We start from the raw sequence: 17,100 nt of genomic DNA, 5'->3' as shown, positions 1-17,100 counted from the left end.
ATCATTATATTGTGTGCCATGGCTCTAATACCACTAAAGCATAAAAATTGATAGCTTGTAGACTTGAATGTAAACATACATGAGGTATTTGTAATAATAATAATTTATTAATATATAAAATGCATAAGTGATGAATGTTACAATGAAAACCTGCATATATATACCTAAGCAGACGTCCTTTTGTGATTGGGCATGTCTTTTAGACATGCCTTTTTACTTAACTAATGACTTCTTAACATAATCACTAATTGATTAATTAGTATTTATATTATTTATATTTATTTATTTTGTTATGAATTATATTCATAACAAGAGGTTCCTGTAACATTGAGCTAGAGTACATATCCACTGATGCATAGGTTGCAAACATTCTCACCAAGTCCTTGTTAAGGGGCAAGCATGTCTACTTCAAGGATTAAGATGGGAGTGTCGAGAAACACATTCCTAGGCAAGAGGGAGGTGTTGAAAAGAGGTACCAAGGAGGTGTTTCCTAGTGCTTTTTGCCTAAGCCTAGGAAAACAAGTGAATCCACCTTTTGTTAAACTGTAGCAAGAAAAGGCTTCATTTTACTTGTGCCTTAGTCAAATCGAGAAATTTGAATTTCCACATCAGCATGATGACTTGAGTTGTAGTTAGCAGGAGTGACATGTCCAAATCACTCAGTTAAGTCAGTCAATTCAAGTTTGTGGGCAACAAGTAGAGTTGTCCATGAGTTGATTGCTAAGATCTAGCAATCTAGTGGAGTTATAATTAGTGAAACTTAATTATCTGAGCTCTAGTCATGAAAAGAGTCAGTAAGAGTTCAGTTGAGTAGTTGTAATTGTTGTCAACTCACTGATCTCTTAGTTAACTAGTCAATTTACTAAAAATAGCCATAGTCATGCATGCAATTTGAATTGCCAGGTTGAGTGGAAGGAAAAGGCATAATTGTATTTATTGTTTTATACTAGAGAGTGTACAGAGTTAGCAAGTAGCAAGTGAGGAATTCTCTTGGGATTGTGCAAGCAAATAGGAGCTCTTCCTACTCTTTAGGAGCAAGAATTGTGCAAGGAAATAGGAGGAAGCAAGAGACCTATTTTGGCTAAGTATTGGCTAGAGCAAACTCAAAAGGAGATCAGTATTCCAATGCAGATTGAACTTCAAGGATTGAAGCAGTCATTGTAATAGATCGATATTCTCATCTGATATAACACAAATAGAGGAGAGGTTTTTCCCAGTTGGGTTCCCCAGTAAATATTGTGTTCATTGTGATTGAATGATTGCATGTGTTTCTATTATATGTTTTCCCTTCCGCGGATTGAGTAGAAGAATTTGTGTCTATTGTTTTCAGTCTAAATTCATTGGCAGTTGCAAATTTCGAGTTATTTCTACATGGTATCAGGGCTATTGAAAACTACATAGAAACTAGGTTCCTGATCATCTCTTAAAGAAATTTCAAATAGTAGATTTGTGGTGCAGAAATTTTCTTTAGTGCAAGAACAATCTCTCTGTGGATTGAGGTTTGAGCATGCATTGGAGGTCACTTTGAATTTTTGTGCTTGGAAAGACAGGAAGGAAGTTGTGCTGGATGACAATGGAGGATTTGAGTACACAAATTGATATTCCAAAACAAGCAGCCTCAGATGCACAATAGTGGTCTCAATGGAAGAATATTGTAAAAGCCATGAGGATCATCTTGGAGTGAGTCAGAGACCATGTGGTTTTGAGTTTGCATGGTAAGCAAACTGCTTATGCAATGTGGAAAACCCTCATAGAGTTATTCGAAAGCAATAGTGATGCCAGGAAATTGGCAATGAAAGATAAGCTCACGAATATTCAAACATAGAAATATGAAGCCATTGCTCAGTACCTATCCAGATTCACTCAGGCAAAGATGAACTTGGAGGAGTTGGAGAGACTATTCGACCATCTGAGCTTGTGAACTTAGCACTCCTTGGTCCTTTGAAGTCCTGACATAGCTATCAGGATTCAGTTAATGGAAGAAACAAGCTACCAAATTGGGGGAGACTTTGGTCTGACTTGGTGCAAGAGGAGATTAGAAGAAACACTAGAGATGGAATCTCATCCAAATCTTGTCAGGAAGAAGACTGTGCTCTAGTTGGCAAAGGAAATAATGCCAAAGGCAAGAAGGCCCAAGGCAAGCTAGAATCCAGCCAAAAGCATGGCAAGAAGAAAGACCTCAATAAAATTAAATGCTTTCATTTCCATGAATATGGACACTATGCAACCAAGTGTCCACACAAGAAATCGACTAAGGAGCCAACAATAGAAGTAGGAGGAGATGTTATGACATCACAATTTGAGTTGAATTTCACCCTCATTGTCTACATGGAAAGCACAAGAGTGGTACCTAGACTCTGGTGCTTCATTTCATATGACAAGAAATAAGGAGTTCTTCAGGAGCCTAGAGGAGAAGGACCTACAATTACCCATGGAGCTTGGAGATGATGGGAGATATAGTACCAAAGGGATTGGCATTATCACCTTTAAGAGGGATTGAGGCTCCCATCTTCCCTAGAGAATGTAATGTAGGTGCTTGGCCTAAAGAAAAATCTAGTTTCTGTAGTTATACTTGACGACAGGGGATATGATGTGGTGTTTAGTGGAAGGAAGGCATATCTAAAGCATGTTGCTATTGGAAAAGTAAGACAAACTGGTGTTTGAGTTAAAAATCTCCACGAGCTAGAGGTAGACATTGCCATGCATGAAATTATGCCTCCAAGAGTGAGGTGGGGCGATGTAGAACCTTAGTCCTAGAGTTGCAAAGATTTGGGTAGGGTCCATAGGAGAGCAGTAGCAATCAAAGTATAATCTTCCAGTAGATCGTTACCCTTGCTACAGAGGCCCACAATATTCAGTAGTAGAAGGATTAGTGTCAGTTGATGGAGTCAAGACTCAGAGCTTAAGCAACAGTTGCAAAGGATAATAGTAGTCAAAGACTTAGGAGACAGTTGCAGCTCAACATACTGGATGCTTCTCAGTTGCAGTTGTTGTAGTAGCGAAAGCAACAGTGAGAGGGAGTGTTAGTTGTGTTACAGTATATTCCTCCACAATAGCAGGATTAGGGTTGTGCAAAACCCTTTTCTTGCTAAGAGGGAATGTCAAATTGTAGCAAGAAAAAGGCTTCATTTGACTTGTACCTTAGTCAAATTGAGAAATTTGAATTTCCACATCAGTACGACGACTTGAGTTGCAATTAGCAGAAGTGACATGGCTAAGTCACTTAGTTAAGTCAATCAATTTGAGTTTGTGGGCAAGAATTAGAGTTGTGCATGAGTTGACTGCTAAAATCTAGCAATCTATTGGAGTTACAGTTAGTGAAACTCAGTTATCTAAGCTCTAGTCATGAAAAGAGTCAATAAGGGTTCAGTTGAGTAGTTGTAATTGTTGTTAACTCACCGATCTCTCAGTTAACTAGTCAATTTACTAAAAATAGCCCTAGACACGCATGCAATTTGAATTGCATAGTTGAGTGGAGGGAAAAGGCATAATTGTATTTATTGTTGTAAAGTAAAGAGCGTATAGAGTTAGCAAGTAGCAAGTGAGGAATTCTCTTGGGATTGCCCAAGAAAATAGGAGCTCTTCCTACTCTTTAGGTGCAGAAATCATGCAAGCAAATAGGAGGAAGCAATAGGCCTCATTTGGCTAAGCATTGGTCAGAGCAGACTCAGGAAGAGATCAATATTGCAGTGCAAATTGAGCTTTAATGATTGAAGCAGTCATTGTAATAGATCTATATTCTCATATGATATAACATAAACAGAGGAGGGGTCTTTCCCAATTGGGTTCCCCATTAAATACTATGTTCATTGTGATTTAATGATTGCATGTCTTTCTATTGTATGTTTTCCCTTCCGCAGATTGCGTAGAAGAAATATGTGTCTATTGTTTTAAATTTGAATTCATTAGCAGTTGCAAATTTCGAATTATTTCTACACATTTTTAGTGTGACTTTATGAGACCACTAAAGTCAACTAACTTTTCAGTCACTTTATAAGGTCTGAAAGTACATTGTATTTTTATAATATTAAAGTCACTTTCTATTCTTAAAGTCACTTTATGAGGCTAAAAGGACATGGTACAATAGGTTATAAAGTGACTAGAGGGGATCATTAATGAAGGGGGAGACATGGGGGGTGGGTCAATGTGAGATTAGATCTCCACCCTTGATCACGAGAAGATGAGATCTAATCTCAACCCTTGATCTTGAGGATAGGTCTTCTCATCCTTATGGAGACTAAAAAGGTGGAAAAAGGGAAAATTAGGCTCATTATTCTTCATGTGTAGATTTGGACAAGAGCAGAGGAGGAGATTTGGAGAAGAAGAGAGGAGGAGAGGAAAAGTTGAAAGGAGAAGGATGAGAGAAAAAACAATTTGCAGCAAGAAGAGGACCGTACAATGGCACAAACTTTTAAGATGGAAGTCTGGCATGCAAACCGAGAAGGAATATGAGGTACAACAGTCTCGTCAACACATTTTTCAAGGCAGGTACAATAATCTCTTCTATGTGTTTCTTGAGGCATGTGCCATAAGATTTTCGAGGGGTTTAGCCCTGCATTTATCGCTGGTCTGACGACAAGAACTTCTAGATTGAAATTGAGGGTCTAATAACATGAAATTCGAGCAAGGGAAGTCAAGTCTGACAACACGAAATTTGAGGGAGAGAACATAGACTGTAGCATGAATTTCGAGGGTCACAAGTGTTGAACAGTGGCACAAAATTAGAGGACAGAGATCTAGACAATGGCATGCATTTCAAGGGCAGAGGTGTTGGACTATGGCATGAATTTATAGACAACAACACAGTTTTCAAGGAGATTGCCCGAATTTCTAGAAGGGAGATAATTACCCTTGTTGTGTAAGTAATATTGTAAATTTCAGAGCTTTTCTAGGTTCTGATTGACCAAATATCAATGTCTAAATTTTGTTCATGCTTGTGAAATTTATCAGTTGACTGTGAAAAATTAGTGGTAGCTTCTAGTGTTTTAATTGAATTTATTTTCAGGTTTAAATGTCAACAATGAACAATGAGGAGGTTTTCACATTAAAATTGATGTGCAAAACAAATTGAAACTGGGTAGGGTTACAAGACACAAATTTTCTACACTATATTGATCCTATTCTATATAGGTTATTTTCTTGAGTTGTTATATGCCATCGTGTTCCCTAAATTGACATATTTTTCCAACTCTTATTGATAATAGCTCTCATTGTAAAGGTCCTAGGGAAGTGTGCTTGAACTTTAAGCAACTCTCATCTCAGCCTTTTCAAGGCTTCGTCAGAATCTTTCCTGCTATCATTTGGCATTGTATCACCATTGAGCCCTCCTTATTTGAACACTTTTAATAGACTTAATTGATAAGACAAAATGCCCTCAAGTTTGTTTCATTAGAGCTAAGTGAATCCTATATCAATATTAAGGCTATTACACTTTAGTCCGAAGGTTATTAAGGATTATCCCTCACATATTCAATCAATAACTCTATAATTAAGTGCGTTTTTAATATCTCTAGTTTTGACTTTTTTTCTAACATCAGGATGTATTCCTGCATGCCAAAACGCCTCCTAGGTTGAGCTAGAAAAATTATCAAAAAAAAATAAAGTTCTCTTTACTAGGCTTCATGTAGACTCAAAAAGGTGAAGTCAGCCCCATCATGAAAGGGTGTGACCCTTGGTAAAAATTTACCCATTTTGACAAAGTATATATACACGTGAGACATCTCCACTTTGACCAATTTGGATTCACCAAAAAAACATCTTATCTCTCCTAGAGAACTTGCACATGTGGAGAAAGACGGAAGAATTCACTGATTTTGACCGAGGTGAAGTTTATCTTCCATTTGACCGAGTTTGACCTATTGTTTGACCAAGCTATTTGGTTGAATGTTGACCACTGAATAGACCAAGTTTGATCATAGAAGACATTGACTTTGACTGCAAACAAGGGCAGAGTTGACTGCAAGAGTTAACCATAGGTTCAAGTTGACTAGACCGAAAGTTTGACCAAATTTGATTTTTTGGTTGGTTTTGTTGGAAATTGTAACTAGGTGCGATCTTCATAATTTTTCATTGCAGTTGTATCATTATGTATTTTATGTAAAAAGCAAAAAGAAGAAAAAGAGAAAAAGAAATTATTATTTCATTAGTTAAGCAAGTTCTTCATGCTTCCAGCATTTGTTGAGTCAAAAAGTCAAAGTCCTATTTGGATCTACTGCAAAGAACAAGGAAAAAGAATTTTTGAATATGTAATTTGGGTCAAAATTGCCTCAAGTTGCCAACTCAGCCCTGCCTATCAAGTCAGCCTTACTTATCAAGTCAACCCTTCCTATTTGAACCCTTCTAGACAAAATAAATAGAGGGAGTGTTAAGCTCATTTGGACACACACAATTCGCAGAAGTTGGTTTTGAAATATCGCAGGAGGAGGGCCAAAGTGTGAAATTGACAAGTAAAGGAGGGTTTATCTTCAACCCATATTTGTGGAAGGTCTACCTTGATGTATCTATTGTTGAAGATTTGTTTTTGATGATGTATATGTTGCTAGTCTCTTGTTGTTGATGGATTTTCTATGTGGAAGGAGGGCTTGACTTGGCATCTAGAACGTTGGAGTTTTTTATGGTCATGGGTCTTGGATATCTCACTTTGTTCTGATTCTATAACAAAAGAGTTTTTTTGGGTTTTCGCCTTGGAGGGGTTTTGCCCCGCCTTGGAGCCTATTTCTTGTCTTCATTGTTTTTCTTGTGATCTTCATGTTTACGTTTTGGTAATTGTTTGATGAAAAGAACATAATAAAGATTAATAAGAAGCCAAAAAACTTCACAAGCAATTATCAAAGAAGATAAATCTTCCCTAATTCATAAGCCTCTTGATTTCTCAATAGGGTTGACTAGCATTTACTAGTTAAATTTGACCAAGTTTCACTAGTATTTGGACCTGAAATTTGGGATAGACTTTTAGACAATTTTTAATTGTAAACCTTGTTGAAGAATAATTTCTCTAGAGGAAAAGTTGTTGGGTTTTCCCCCAAGTTCGAGTTTCCCAGGGTAAATTTGTTATCTCTATTTCGCATAACTGTCTCTTCATGATCTTTACTATTTTCACTACATTTATTGTTGAATTTTTTTGTGTATAATTGCTCAATCATATCAATGGCATAAGATAAATTGTTTGAACATCATTAGCTAGTAATTATCAAGTCAAAAGATTGGTTTCTACTGTTCATCATTGTAGAAAAATTCAACATCTAAGGGGATGATATCCTCATTTACCTAATGTTCCACCAAGTTTCTAGGGGGCACTAGAGCAAAGAGATGCACATGGGAGATGTGTGGAAGAACCCCCCAAATTTGGGGGAAATTGATCTGAATGGAAAGTAGCATCCACCCATGGTATTTATCCGGCCATGGTATTGTAAGTGGCATCTATCTATGGTATCCATTCACCCATGGTATTTATCCACCCATGGTATTCATTCACCCATGGTATTCATCCACCCATGGTATTCATCCACAGATGGAATTTCCCATGGTATTGAAAGTGGCATCCACCCATGGTATTTATCCGTCCATGGTATTGTAAGTGACATCTCCCCATGGTATTCATTCACCCATGGTATTTACCCATCCATGGAATTTACCCATGGTATTGTAACAAAAAAGGCTATAAGTAACAAGTTGTATTTTGTAAAATGACAGATTGTCCACCACAATGTAGTTTTTACAGCTATTCTCTGTTTTAATAAAATAAAAAAATTATGGTTTTGCTTACTGTGTGTTCTCCTCTTTTCTTTTGGAATTTCAATTTTTTAGATCTTGGAGGCCTCCCCCAAGATCCGGATCAATGGTATCAGATTTAGGTTACAGCTCCATGGGAATGAGGGTTTGAAGCATATTTCAGTTTCAAAGTTTTGCAGCAATCTTCAAAAAACTTCATGCAAGTGCTACGACCTCCACATACCATTTTAGAAGGTGCAAAATAGCTCATCTGAAAGTATTTTCTATTAACTCAAATGAGTTTTTTACAAAATTTGATTTCTTTTGCTGATTTGAGGGATATGAGCAATTGAAGTTATAGATGTCAATGGGACGTTGCGCAACCGCGCATACCATGAGTTTCTGGAACCATTTTCTCACTCCACAGGTCATCAAAGTTCAAGTGTCTTATATCAACGGAAAGATCTCTTCCATACCTCAAATGGGTCTTTAACGAAATTTGATTTCCTCAGCTGTAGCAGAAGTTATCAGCAAAGCTCTAGGAAGAGGTCCATAATGTGAAGGAAGTCTTTACAACATCTCTTTGGATAGGAGAATCTACCAGACAAGCCACTACGCTTTTACCAAGCAAATTGACAAGCATCACAGTTATGGGTCAACCACAAACCCAAGATTATGGGTCAACCGCACAAAACCCTTGTCATCGAGTACATTTTCTAGGCGGCACATTGTTAGTATCACAATTGTTCACAAGCATTAAAGGGTATCTCTATACTTAGATCTATGTTTTTCATGGTTAAGGATCATCCACAAACTCACGCTTCATCGAAGTCCATTTGCTAGGTCACATACTGTCAGTATCATAGTTGGTCACAAGCTAAGTTGCACGAAACGGGGAAACGGGTACGAGTTTCCGAAACGGGAAGCGATACGAAACGCGACCTCCCCAAATTTTGGAAACGAGGAAACGCGAATATATATATATATATATATATATATATATATTGAAAATATTTAAATATATATATATGTGCAATCATAAAGCATAAATGATACATTATAGTTTATTACACTTAAACATTAAGATTTAATTTACATCACATTTACTCATTAATGATCACATAATGAAAATAAAAATATCGGAATATCCAAAAGCAACCTTTATTATATATCCAAATCTCAAAAATCAGCGTTTATTTATATTAATATATGAGGCTGCAAGTACAATAAAGACTATAAGGCTGCAAGAGAGAGATCCAAATCAGGATTTTCTGCATCCACATCCCATTCTTTAGAAGGACAATTGTTGTATTGGGAGTCTCCTCCTACATAGTCGAACGACCTTAGTGCTCTTGATTAAATACACGTTTCATACCCTAGTACCCTACATGATCTTGATTATTGGGAGTTTCCCATGCATAGAGGGCTTGGTTCTCTTGTTTAAATACAAGTTCCATACCCTAGTACATGATAAAATCCAATGGAAACATTGCAATCCCTCCAATCCTGAAATCCTGAAAAACAAATAAGTCTGCTGGATTTTGAGTGAGATCTAAAATTCTACTTTCTCCATATGAAATCCAATGAGGTCGAAACCACTCTCAAACATCCTGAGTCATTTCATGGTAATGTTAAAAATTTAAGTAAAAGGATGAAAATGAAAAATAAAGGAGAATATCACTTTTACTTTAAGAATTTAACATTACCATGAACTGCATATCCCTCAAACTTCCTGATGAACTGCATATCAACACTAGGGCAAAAATTCACTTTTATAACTTTAGACACGCATCTAGAAGCAACAAGAAGTCACTAACATACCCTAAAAGTAAATTAAAAAACAAATTAAAAAAACACAAGTTAATGAGGAAACGTGGGTCGTACGACCCTGAAACGCGTTTCCGGCCGTACTGGCCACGTTTCCGTTTCGGGAAACGTGGCAGTACGGCCGGAAACGCGTTTCACGGCCGTACCAAACGCGTTTCCGCGTTTCGTACCCGTTTCCGTACGGAAACAGACCTCTATACCACGTTTCCTGCAACATAGGTCACAAGCATTACAGGGTATCTCTATCCTCGGATCTTTGTTCATCACGGTTATTGGTTAACCACACAAAACCCTTCTCTTCAGTGGCTCTTCATATTCAACAAAGGCTTCTCAGGATGGAACTTCATGCAATGGGGACCATTGCTTCTTAAGGGGGCAGGAATGATCTAAATGTAAAGTGGCATCCACCCATGGTATTTATCAGCCCATGGTATTGTAAGTGGCATCTATCCATGGTATTCATTCACTCATGGTATTCATCCACAAATGGAATATACCCATGGCATTGAAATTGGCATCCACCCATGGTAATTACCCTTGTATTGTAAGTGACATCTACCCATCATTCACCCATGGTATTTACTCACCAATGGGATTCACCCATGGTATTGTAACGAAAAAGAGCTATAAGTAACAAGTCATATTTTGTAAAAAGACAAATTGTCCACCACAGTGTAGATTTTACAGTTATTCTTTGTTTTAATAAAAAAGTTTCTTTATAGTTTTGTTTATTGTGTGTTCTCCTTTTTCTTATGGCATTTCAATGTTTTAGATGTTGGGGGTCAACCCCAAGATCAGAATCAAAAATTTAGGGAGGGGACATGGCCATAGGGGCATACTTCGCAAAAGGGCCCCTGTCTCTAAAAATAAAAAATATAAATTTAAAATTCCCAATAATAACAATTCATCTAATGCAAATTCATTATTGCGCAATGCAAATAGTAAACAATAAAATAACACTAAATTCAAATTTGTAATTGTCATAAACATGGTTTAGATTTAGATTTAGTAATTAAATACATTGATTCATAAACATTACATTAAATAGATATACTGAAAATAAGATACATTGATTTAAATTCATCATTCTAGAATCTAAGAAAACTAGTAGATAATGAAGTCTAAAATTAGTAATTTGAAATGACAAAGTCTACACAATGGATGCATATATATCTATATATATATATATATATAGAGAGAGAGAGAGAGAGAGAACCTGAATCGCAGTGAGATAATCTGCATTTGCAAATAAGGTTTCTCTAAGTCGTTGTTCCCACCTAGACCACTCTTTTGCATAGGAACCCTTAGCACAGTCCAACCTTAACAAGCAAATGTGAAAAAAGATTTATGTAAATCATCAATACAATATAATCACTAATAAAGCATGACAAATATGAGTATCAAGAAAAGGAATAAAGCATCATATATATTATCTGTTGAAATTTCTAAGCATTACTTGTTAGAAATTTTATTTGTATTCTCTGGTTTATTTCTCTTACTTGTTGATCACGAACAAGTTATTTAAACATATAAACATCAAAACAAACATAATACAGTCTCAACCATCTACAGATCAACAGCTGAAAGAAATAGCAAACACACAAGTGACACCGTTATTTTTGGTCAACTCGTCCCCAGAAAAACCCAACTTACGAAAACCGGTGCAGCAATTCTGACAGTTTATTTTATTATGCAGATTATCCTTGAGTACAACTGGGTGTCAAACTGTCTCACCCGATAAAGAAAATAATCCAGCAGTAATACCTCTCTATTCGGAAGCAAATATTCATAAAATCTGTCCCACGAAACCCTCTCCAGCAACCTCTGAAGCTCAGCGTCATCCCACCTGGCCTCAGCGTCAACCCAAAACCCTCTGCATCAGCCTTCTGAGGCACTACGCAGCCTCTACGATCCTCTATGTCACTCTTGTTGCCCTCCGCGTGGATGACGCAAGCCCTTCTGGCCTTTGCGCAGTCTCTTCTAGCTTTGCGTGGCTCCCTTTGGTTCAGCATTTGCCTCTCTCTGCTTCTGTGCTGGTCTTTTGGCACTATCTCTGCCTCTTTTTCCAATACTCACTGCCCCTCACTGCAAACTGATCACTGATTCGACTTTTCTTAGCAAACCCCGCTCTAGAAAATCGAATGACTGATCACTCTGGTGTGTTCTCCAACTGACCCTCAAGCCTCCTCTTATACTTTTCTTATTGGTCCTTCAACGATCGAGATTACATCTCTAATCAACGGCTAAGATTAGATTTGGCTTGATCCATGTCTTTTGGAACCTTCTAACCCAGTTTTATATTAATACCCATTAATATTTTATTTTTCTTAAGTTTAGACTTAGAAACTCCATTAAAAATATTAATTATTTTAATATCTCCTTAATCTGGTAGAATCTACCCAAACCATTTCTAGGTCTTGGAAATCTCATGTGCTTTAGCCTCTCCACCAATTTTCATGGCTAGAGCACATCTGATGCTACCCCAAATCAACACTCCCTCTTAGCAAGGACTGTGCTCTAGTAATACTCCACAATGAGCATCACCTTGATTATACAGCACCAGTACCTGTGTTGATGCTAGGCCTCCCCGCCCAACATTCTCTGCACTGTTGCATCCTGTACTACTGCCCATGGCTCTGCGACTGCCACTGCGACATCCGTACGGCAACTCCCTCTACATCCATGTTGTTGCTGGTCCTTTCTCCCAACACTGCATCTGCACTGCAACCCCCTCTCATCATGTTGCATCGTGCTACTACACTGCAACTTAGTTACTGAGAAGTAAGTAATTGATCCACCCAACTACTGACATCCCTGTCAAGCTAAAAACACTCTCGATGTTGAAGCTCTCTCTATCGCTATCAAGTTCTCCCTCTACTGCCTTTGCACTGCTGCAACAACTCCCTACCTCTCGCACCACTACAAACCTCTCTATGCCATCCTGCACTGTTGCAACCCCCTCTGTGCCTCTCGCACTACTGCAACCTGCTAGCTCTGCACTGCCTAGGACTACTGCACTGTAGCACTCTCTGTCGCTTCATCCGCATCTGTTTCTACCGACATCTGCCAGTCTTGCTACTTCTCACTTCGGGGCTCTTGTAGCAAGGATCTAATCCAAGAGGTTGGGTACCTCAAGGATCCTGCCCCTCATCGCATGTAGTCTTCCTAACTACAGCTAGATGTCTCCCCACCTTTTCTCTAGAGGTACATGAGCACTCATGGCACAATAGTCATCCTCCTCTACCTCCTTCTCCGCCTTCACTGGCGCTACCTTGGAGTCAGATGCCTCTCCCTTGTTCTTCTTCCTCAGACACTAGTTCGCATAATGACCCAGTTCCCCACTGTTGAAGCACCTGACCTTGGAGAGGTCCTCTTTCTTCCTCTTAGCCTGCTTCCCTGCAGATGCCAGAGCTGCATCCTCTTCCTCTTCATTCTTGATCAGGACTCCTTAGCTACTACTTCCCGTCTTGGTTAGCCGTCTGATCTCTTCTGGGCGAAGAACTGCCCACAATTCTTCCCAATCTAGAAGATTCGCCCAGCCCAGCATGCTCTGGACAAATGTCTCCCACTCCTCGGAGACTGTGTTTAGTGCGGTCCTCACCATCAACTCTTGATCCGGTGTGGCCCCTATGTAAGTCAGCTGGTCCCGAATCTCCTTCAACCTCTCGAGGAAGTGATCTATCTGCTCCCCCTTCTGCATCTGGTATGACCGCAGTTGATTCTCAAGTAACATCTTCCTCTGCACGGAATTATACTGGTACAACGTCTTCAAGGTGTCCCACATTTCATTTGTCATCTCCTTCTCGACAATATGTTGGACCACATGATCCTTGACCCCAACAAGGATGATGCATTTCGCCTTGGCCATTGCCTCCTCGCACTTCTCATTATCAGCTGGGTCAACTGGGATAGCCATTGTTCTCAAGGCGAAGGGCTTGATGCAATATCTGTCTAGAATGGACAAGATCCTAGCCTTCTAGACTATAAAGTTGGACGCCCCGTCTAGCCTGTCCTGATCCCTCAGTCCATTCATGGCCATCTCTCTGCTCTTCCTTTCGACTCCTCCAAGTCTCTACTTCCCCCTCTGGATGTTCTCTCTTCGATTCCCTCTGAGTCACTACTTCCCATCTAGAAACTTTCTGTTAGACTCCCTCTAAGTCTCGATTTCCCTACTGGAAAACCTCCTGCCAAACGTCGAGTCACACCTCTTCGATCTCTTATGCACCTGCAACACTGATCGGGATTCCTTGGCTAGAAATTTGCCTCTGTAGCAACTCCCTCTACCTTGGTTTTTCCCGTTGGGTATTGTTCTGACTCGGCAGCAACAACACCCCACCAACTTCACTCCCCACAATCTGCCCACAGCCTCCTACGCCCCAGCAACTAAAGGACTGAGCCTCTAGAGTCTAGACTCTGCGCAATCCTGGCACTAGTTGAAATGCTCCCCTAGCCAACTGTGTCAACCCTCCTAGTCTCTACGTGGCTCTGCGTGAGCCTTTCCTTCCCTCCTCAGTCTCTACACTGGCCTCTCTCTGGCCCAGACTGATGATGCAGTCCCTCTGCGTTAACCCTTCTTTTGTTGCTTTTTGCAAGGAACAACTTCTGTTAATCGGGACAGTTGTTTCTATTGTAAATGCTCTACTTCAGTTGATGCCTTCAGCTCTCCTGTGATCTGTAACCACGCTTTGATACCCTGTTGAAATTTCTAAGTATTACCCGTTAGAAATTTTATCTGTATTCTCTGGTTTATTTCTACCACTTGCTAATCACAAACAAGTTATTTAAACATATAAACATCGAAATAAACACAATACAATTCAACCATCTACAAATCAACAGCTGAAAGAAATAGCAAACACACAAGTGACAACGTTATTTTTGGACAACTCGTCCCCGGAAAAACTCAACTTGGGAAAACTGGTGCAGTGATTCTAAGGGTTTATTTTATTATGCAGTCTATCTTTGAGTACAACTGGGTGCCAAACTGGCTCGCCCAATAGAGAAAATAATCCAGCAGTAATACCTCTCTATTCAGAAGCAGATATTCAGAAAAGTTGCCCCACAAAACCGTCTCCTACAACCTCTGAAGCTCAGTGTCAGCCCACCTGGCCTTAGCGTCAACCCAAAACCCTCTGTGTCAGCTTTCTGAGGCACTGCGCAGCCTCTACGACCCTCTGTCACTCCTGCTGCCCTTTGCATGGATGACGTAGGCCGTTCTGGCCTCTGCTCAGTCTCTTCTAGCTCTGCGCTGGTCTCTTGGCACTATCTCTGCCTCTCTGTCCAATACTCACTGCCCCTTGCTGCAAACTGATCATTGATTCGACTTTTCTTAGCAAACCCCGCTCTAGAAAATCGAATGACTGATTACTCTGCTGTCTTCTCCAACTAACCCTCAAGCCTCCTCTTATACTTTTCCTGTTGGTCCTTCAACAGTCGAGATTACATCTCTAATCAACAGCTAAGATTAGATTTGGCTTGATCCATGTCTTTTAGAACCTTCTAACCCAGTTTTATATTAATATCCATTAATATTTTATTTTTCCTAAGTTTAGTCTTAGGAACTCTGTCTAGTCAATTTAACGTCTTAAATTGCTCTACATAAATTATCAATCCGGGTATTGTAAACTGATAAAATGTGGTGCACCATATGTGCTTAGTTAACATTTTTCTTACTTTGTTGTTTTATAGTTTATGTTGTTTTTGGGGTTTTCTTCTTGTTGGTTTCCTAAAGTGTTTAATGCAAATGGAAATCCTATTCTAAGGTCTTAAGAATACTTTTAAAGGTCAAGTATGGATGTAGATTTCAAGACAAGGTTTATGTCCCTTATGGTAACTTCCAAAACTTAACACTTCAAAAGATCTCAAAACATGTTATTGATCAAATCAGTACTTGAAAAAAAGTGTAAATATGCAGCTACTTAGATCAAACAAAAGATGAAATACTGATCATGAAATCACTGTCTTTGCTTCCCATCTAATTATAGAAATAAAATTTAAACTATTGCACTCAAACAAACCAAAAATTGCAGACTAACGAAAGCAAGATCAATTTACTTCACTTATAATCCGATAGCTCTCCAAGTAGCTTTTCCGGGTTAAGCCATGGCTCCGGAGATAACGTCAATAACATGAAGAATTGATATCTAAATTACCTACTTGCAAATGAAAATAAAATCAAGTCACTTCACTTATAATCCGATAGCTCACCAAGTAGCTTTACGGGGTTAAGCCATGGCTTTGGAGATAACGTCAATAACATGAAGAACCTGATATCTAAATTACCTACTTTCAAATGAAAGTAAAATCAAGTCACTTCACTTATAATCCGATAGCTCGCCAAGTAGTTTTTTGGGGTTAAGCCATGGTTCTAGAGATAACGTTAATAACATGAAAAACCTGATATCTAATTGCAGAGATGAAAGTAAAATCAAATCACTTCACTCATAATCCGATAGCTCGCTAAGTAGCTTTTCGGGGTTAAGCCATGGCTCTGGAGATAACATCAAATGACATGAAGAATTTGATATCTAAACTAACTAACAACAGCAAATAAATAAGACTGAAATCAAAGCATAATTGAAATTGAAAAGCTTAAGAAAAAGTTCAGCAGAGAGGCAAATTTCATGTCACTATTTGATGTAAAAACATGTAAAGAAAAACTAATCTACAATCAACCGGTTGAACACACTTGCATGAATTAAAATTGCATGAATGGAAAATCTAGACTAGAAAACTTGAAAGCAATAAAATGACATACATGAATGAAATCAAAGCAAAATTACAAAATGAAATCTATTCTACCTTACATTCTAATATGCTCCATGACATCTACTTCACATCTCCTTCCATGTTGAGAACATCAAAGCTTTATTCAAATTCTTCAAAATTACAAAGTACAACCAAGCTCTCCAAAGCTTTCCAAAGCCATCAAAGAAGAACTACAAACTCCAAGCTAAAGAACTAAAAACCAAGCTAAGCTAAGACTAACAAGCTAACAAATGAAGGAGAGAGATCTCCTATTTATACAAAAAGATGAGAAGCCATCTCATTAATGAGAGTCCATGAATCTCTCCCTCTACCTCTAGAGTCCTAACCAAAATAAGAACTGATACGACACATGTCTTCTTAGAGTTTCAATACAATTAGGAGATGTGACACATATCCTCATGACCCATGATTCTTTCCACTCAAATTCGAATTTGGCCTTAGAGTGCCACATAAGGGTCTTCTAAAAGCCTCCTTTTGAGCTGCACATGTCAACAATCTCAACCCACTTGTTAGGTATAAGCATATGCACATTATTTTCTAATTTTTAACCACAAATTCACTTAAAAATGCTAAGAATTAATAAAGTTTGGAAAAACATAAATGTGGCCCAATGATAATGAAAGTAGGATGAATGTAGTGACATAGTAGTGAAATGGAGGTGATATAATGGACATAATAGTGAAAGTGTAATGGAAATGAATGACATTTTCAAGACCCAACAAACTCCATTAAAAATATTAATTATTTTAATATCTCCTTAACTAGGTAGAATCTGCCCAAACTATTTCTGGGTCT

The 17,100-nt window shown here is 38.5% G+C and overlaps 1 protein-coding gene across 3 annotated transcripts in view; it reads right to left on the bottom strand.

The window, feature by feature from the left end:
* The window catches only part of RNL (RNAligase), a 420,780-nt gene that overhangs the window by 112,215 nt on the left and 291,465 nt on the right, over positions 1 to 17,100 (bottom strand). For all 3 annotated transcript variants that reach the window (XM_089402248.1, XM_089402249.1, XM_089402247.1), the window contains one exon: positions 10,754 to 10,856. In XM_089402248.1, the coding sequence (XP_089258374.1) occupies positions 10,754 to 10,856 (103 nt within the window). The remainder of the gene's footprint in view (positions 1 to 10,753; positions 10,857 to 17,100) is intronic.

This window comes from Pinus tabuliformis, chromosome 2_1, assembly GCF_031772625.1.
Source record: "Pinus tabuliformis cultivar Carrire ecotype Pingquan chromosome 2_1, CPIR1, whole genome shotgun sequence".
NCBI classification, from domain to species: Eukaryota; Viridiplantae; Streptophyta; class Pinopsida; order Pinales; family Pinaceae; genus Pinus; species Pinus tabuliformis.
This window is presented reverse-complemented; position numbering and strand designations above follow the sequence as displayed.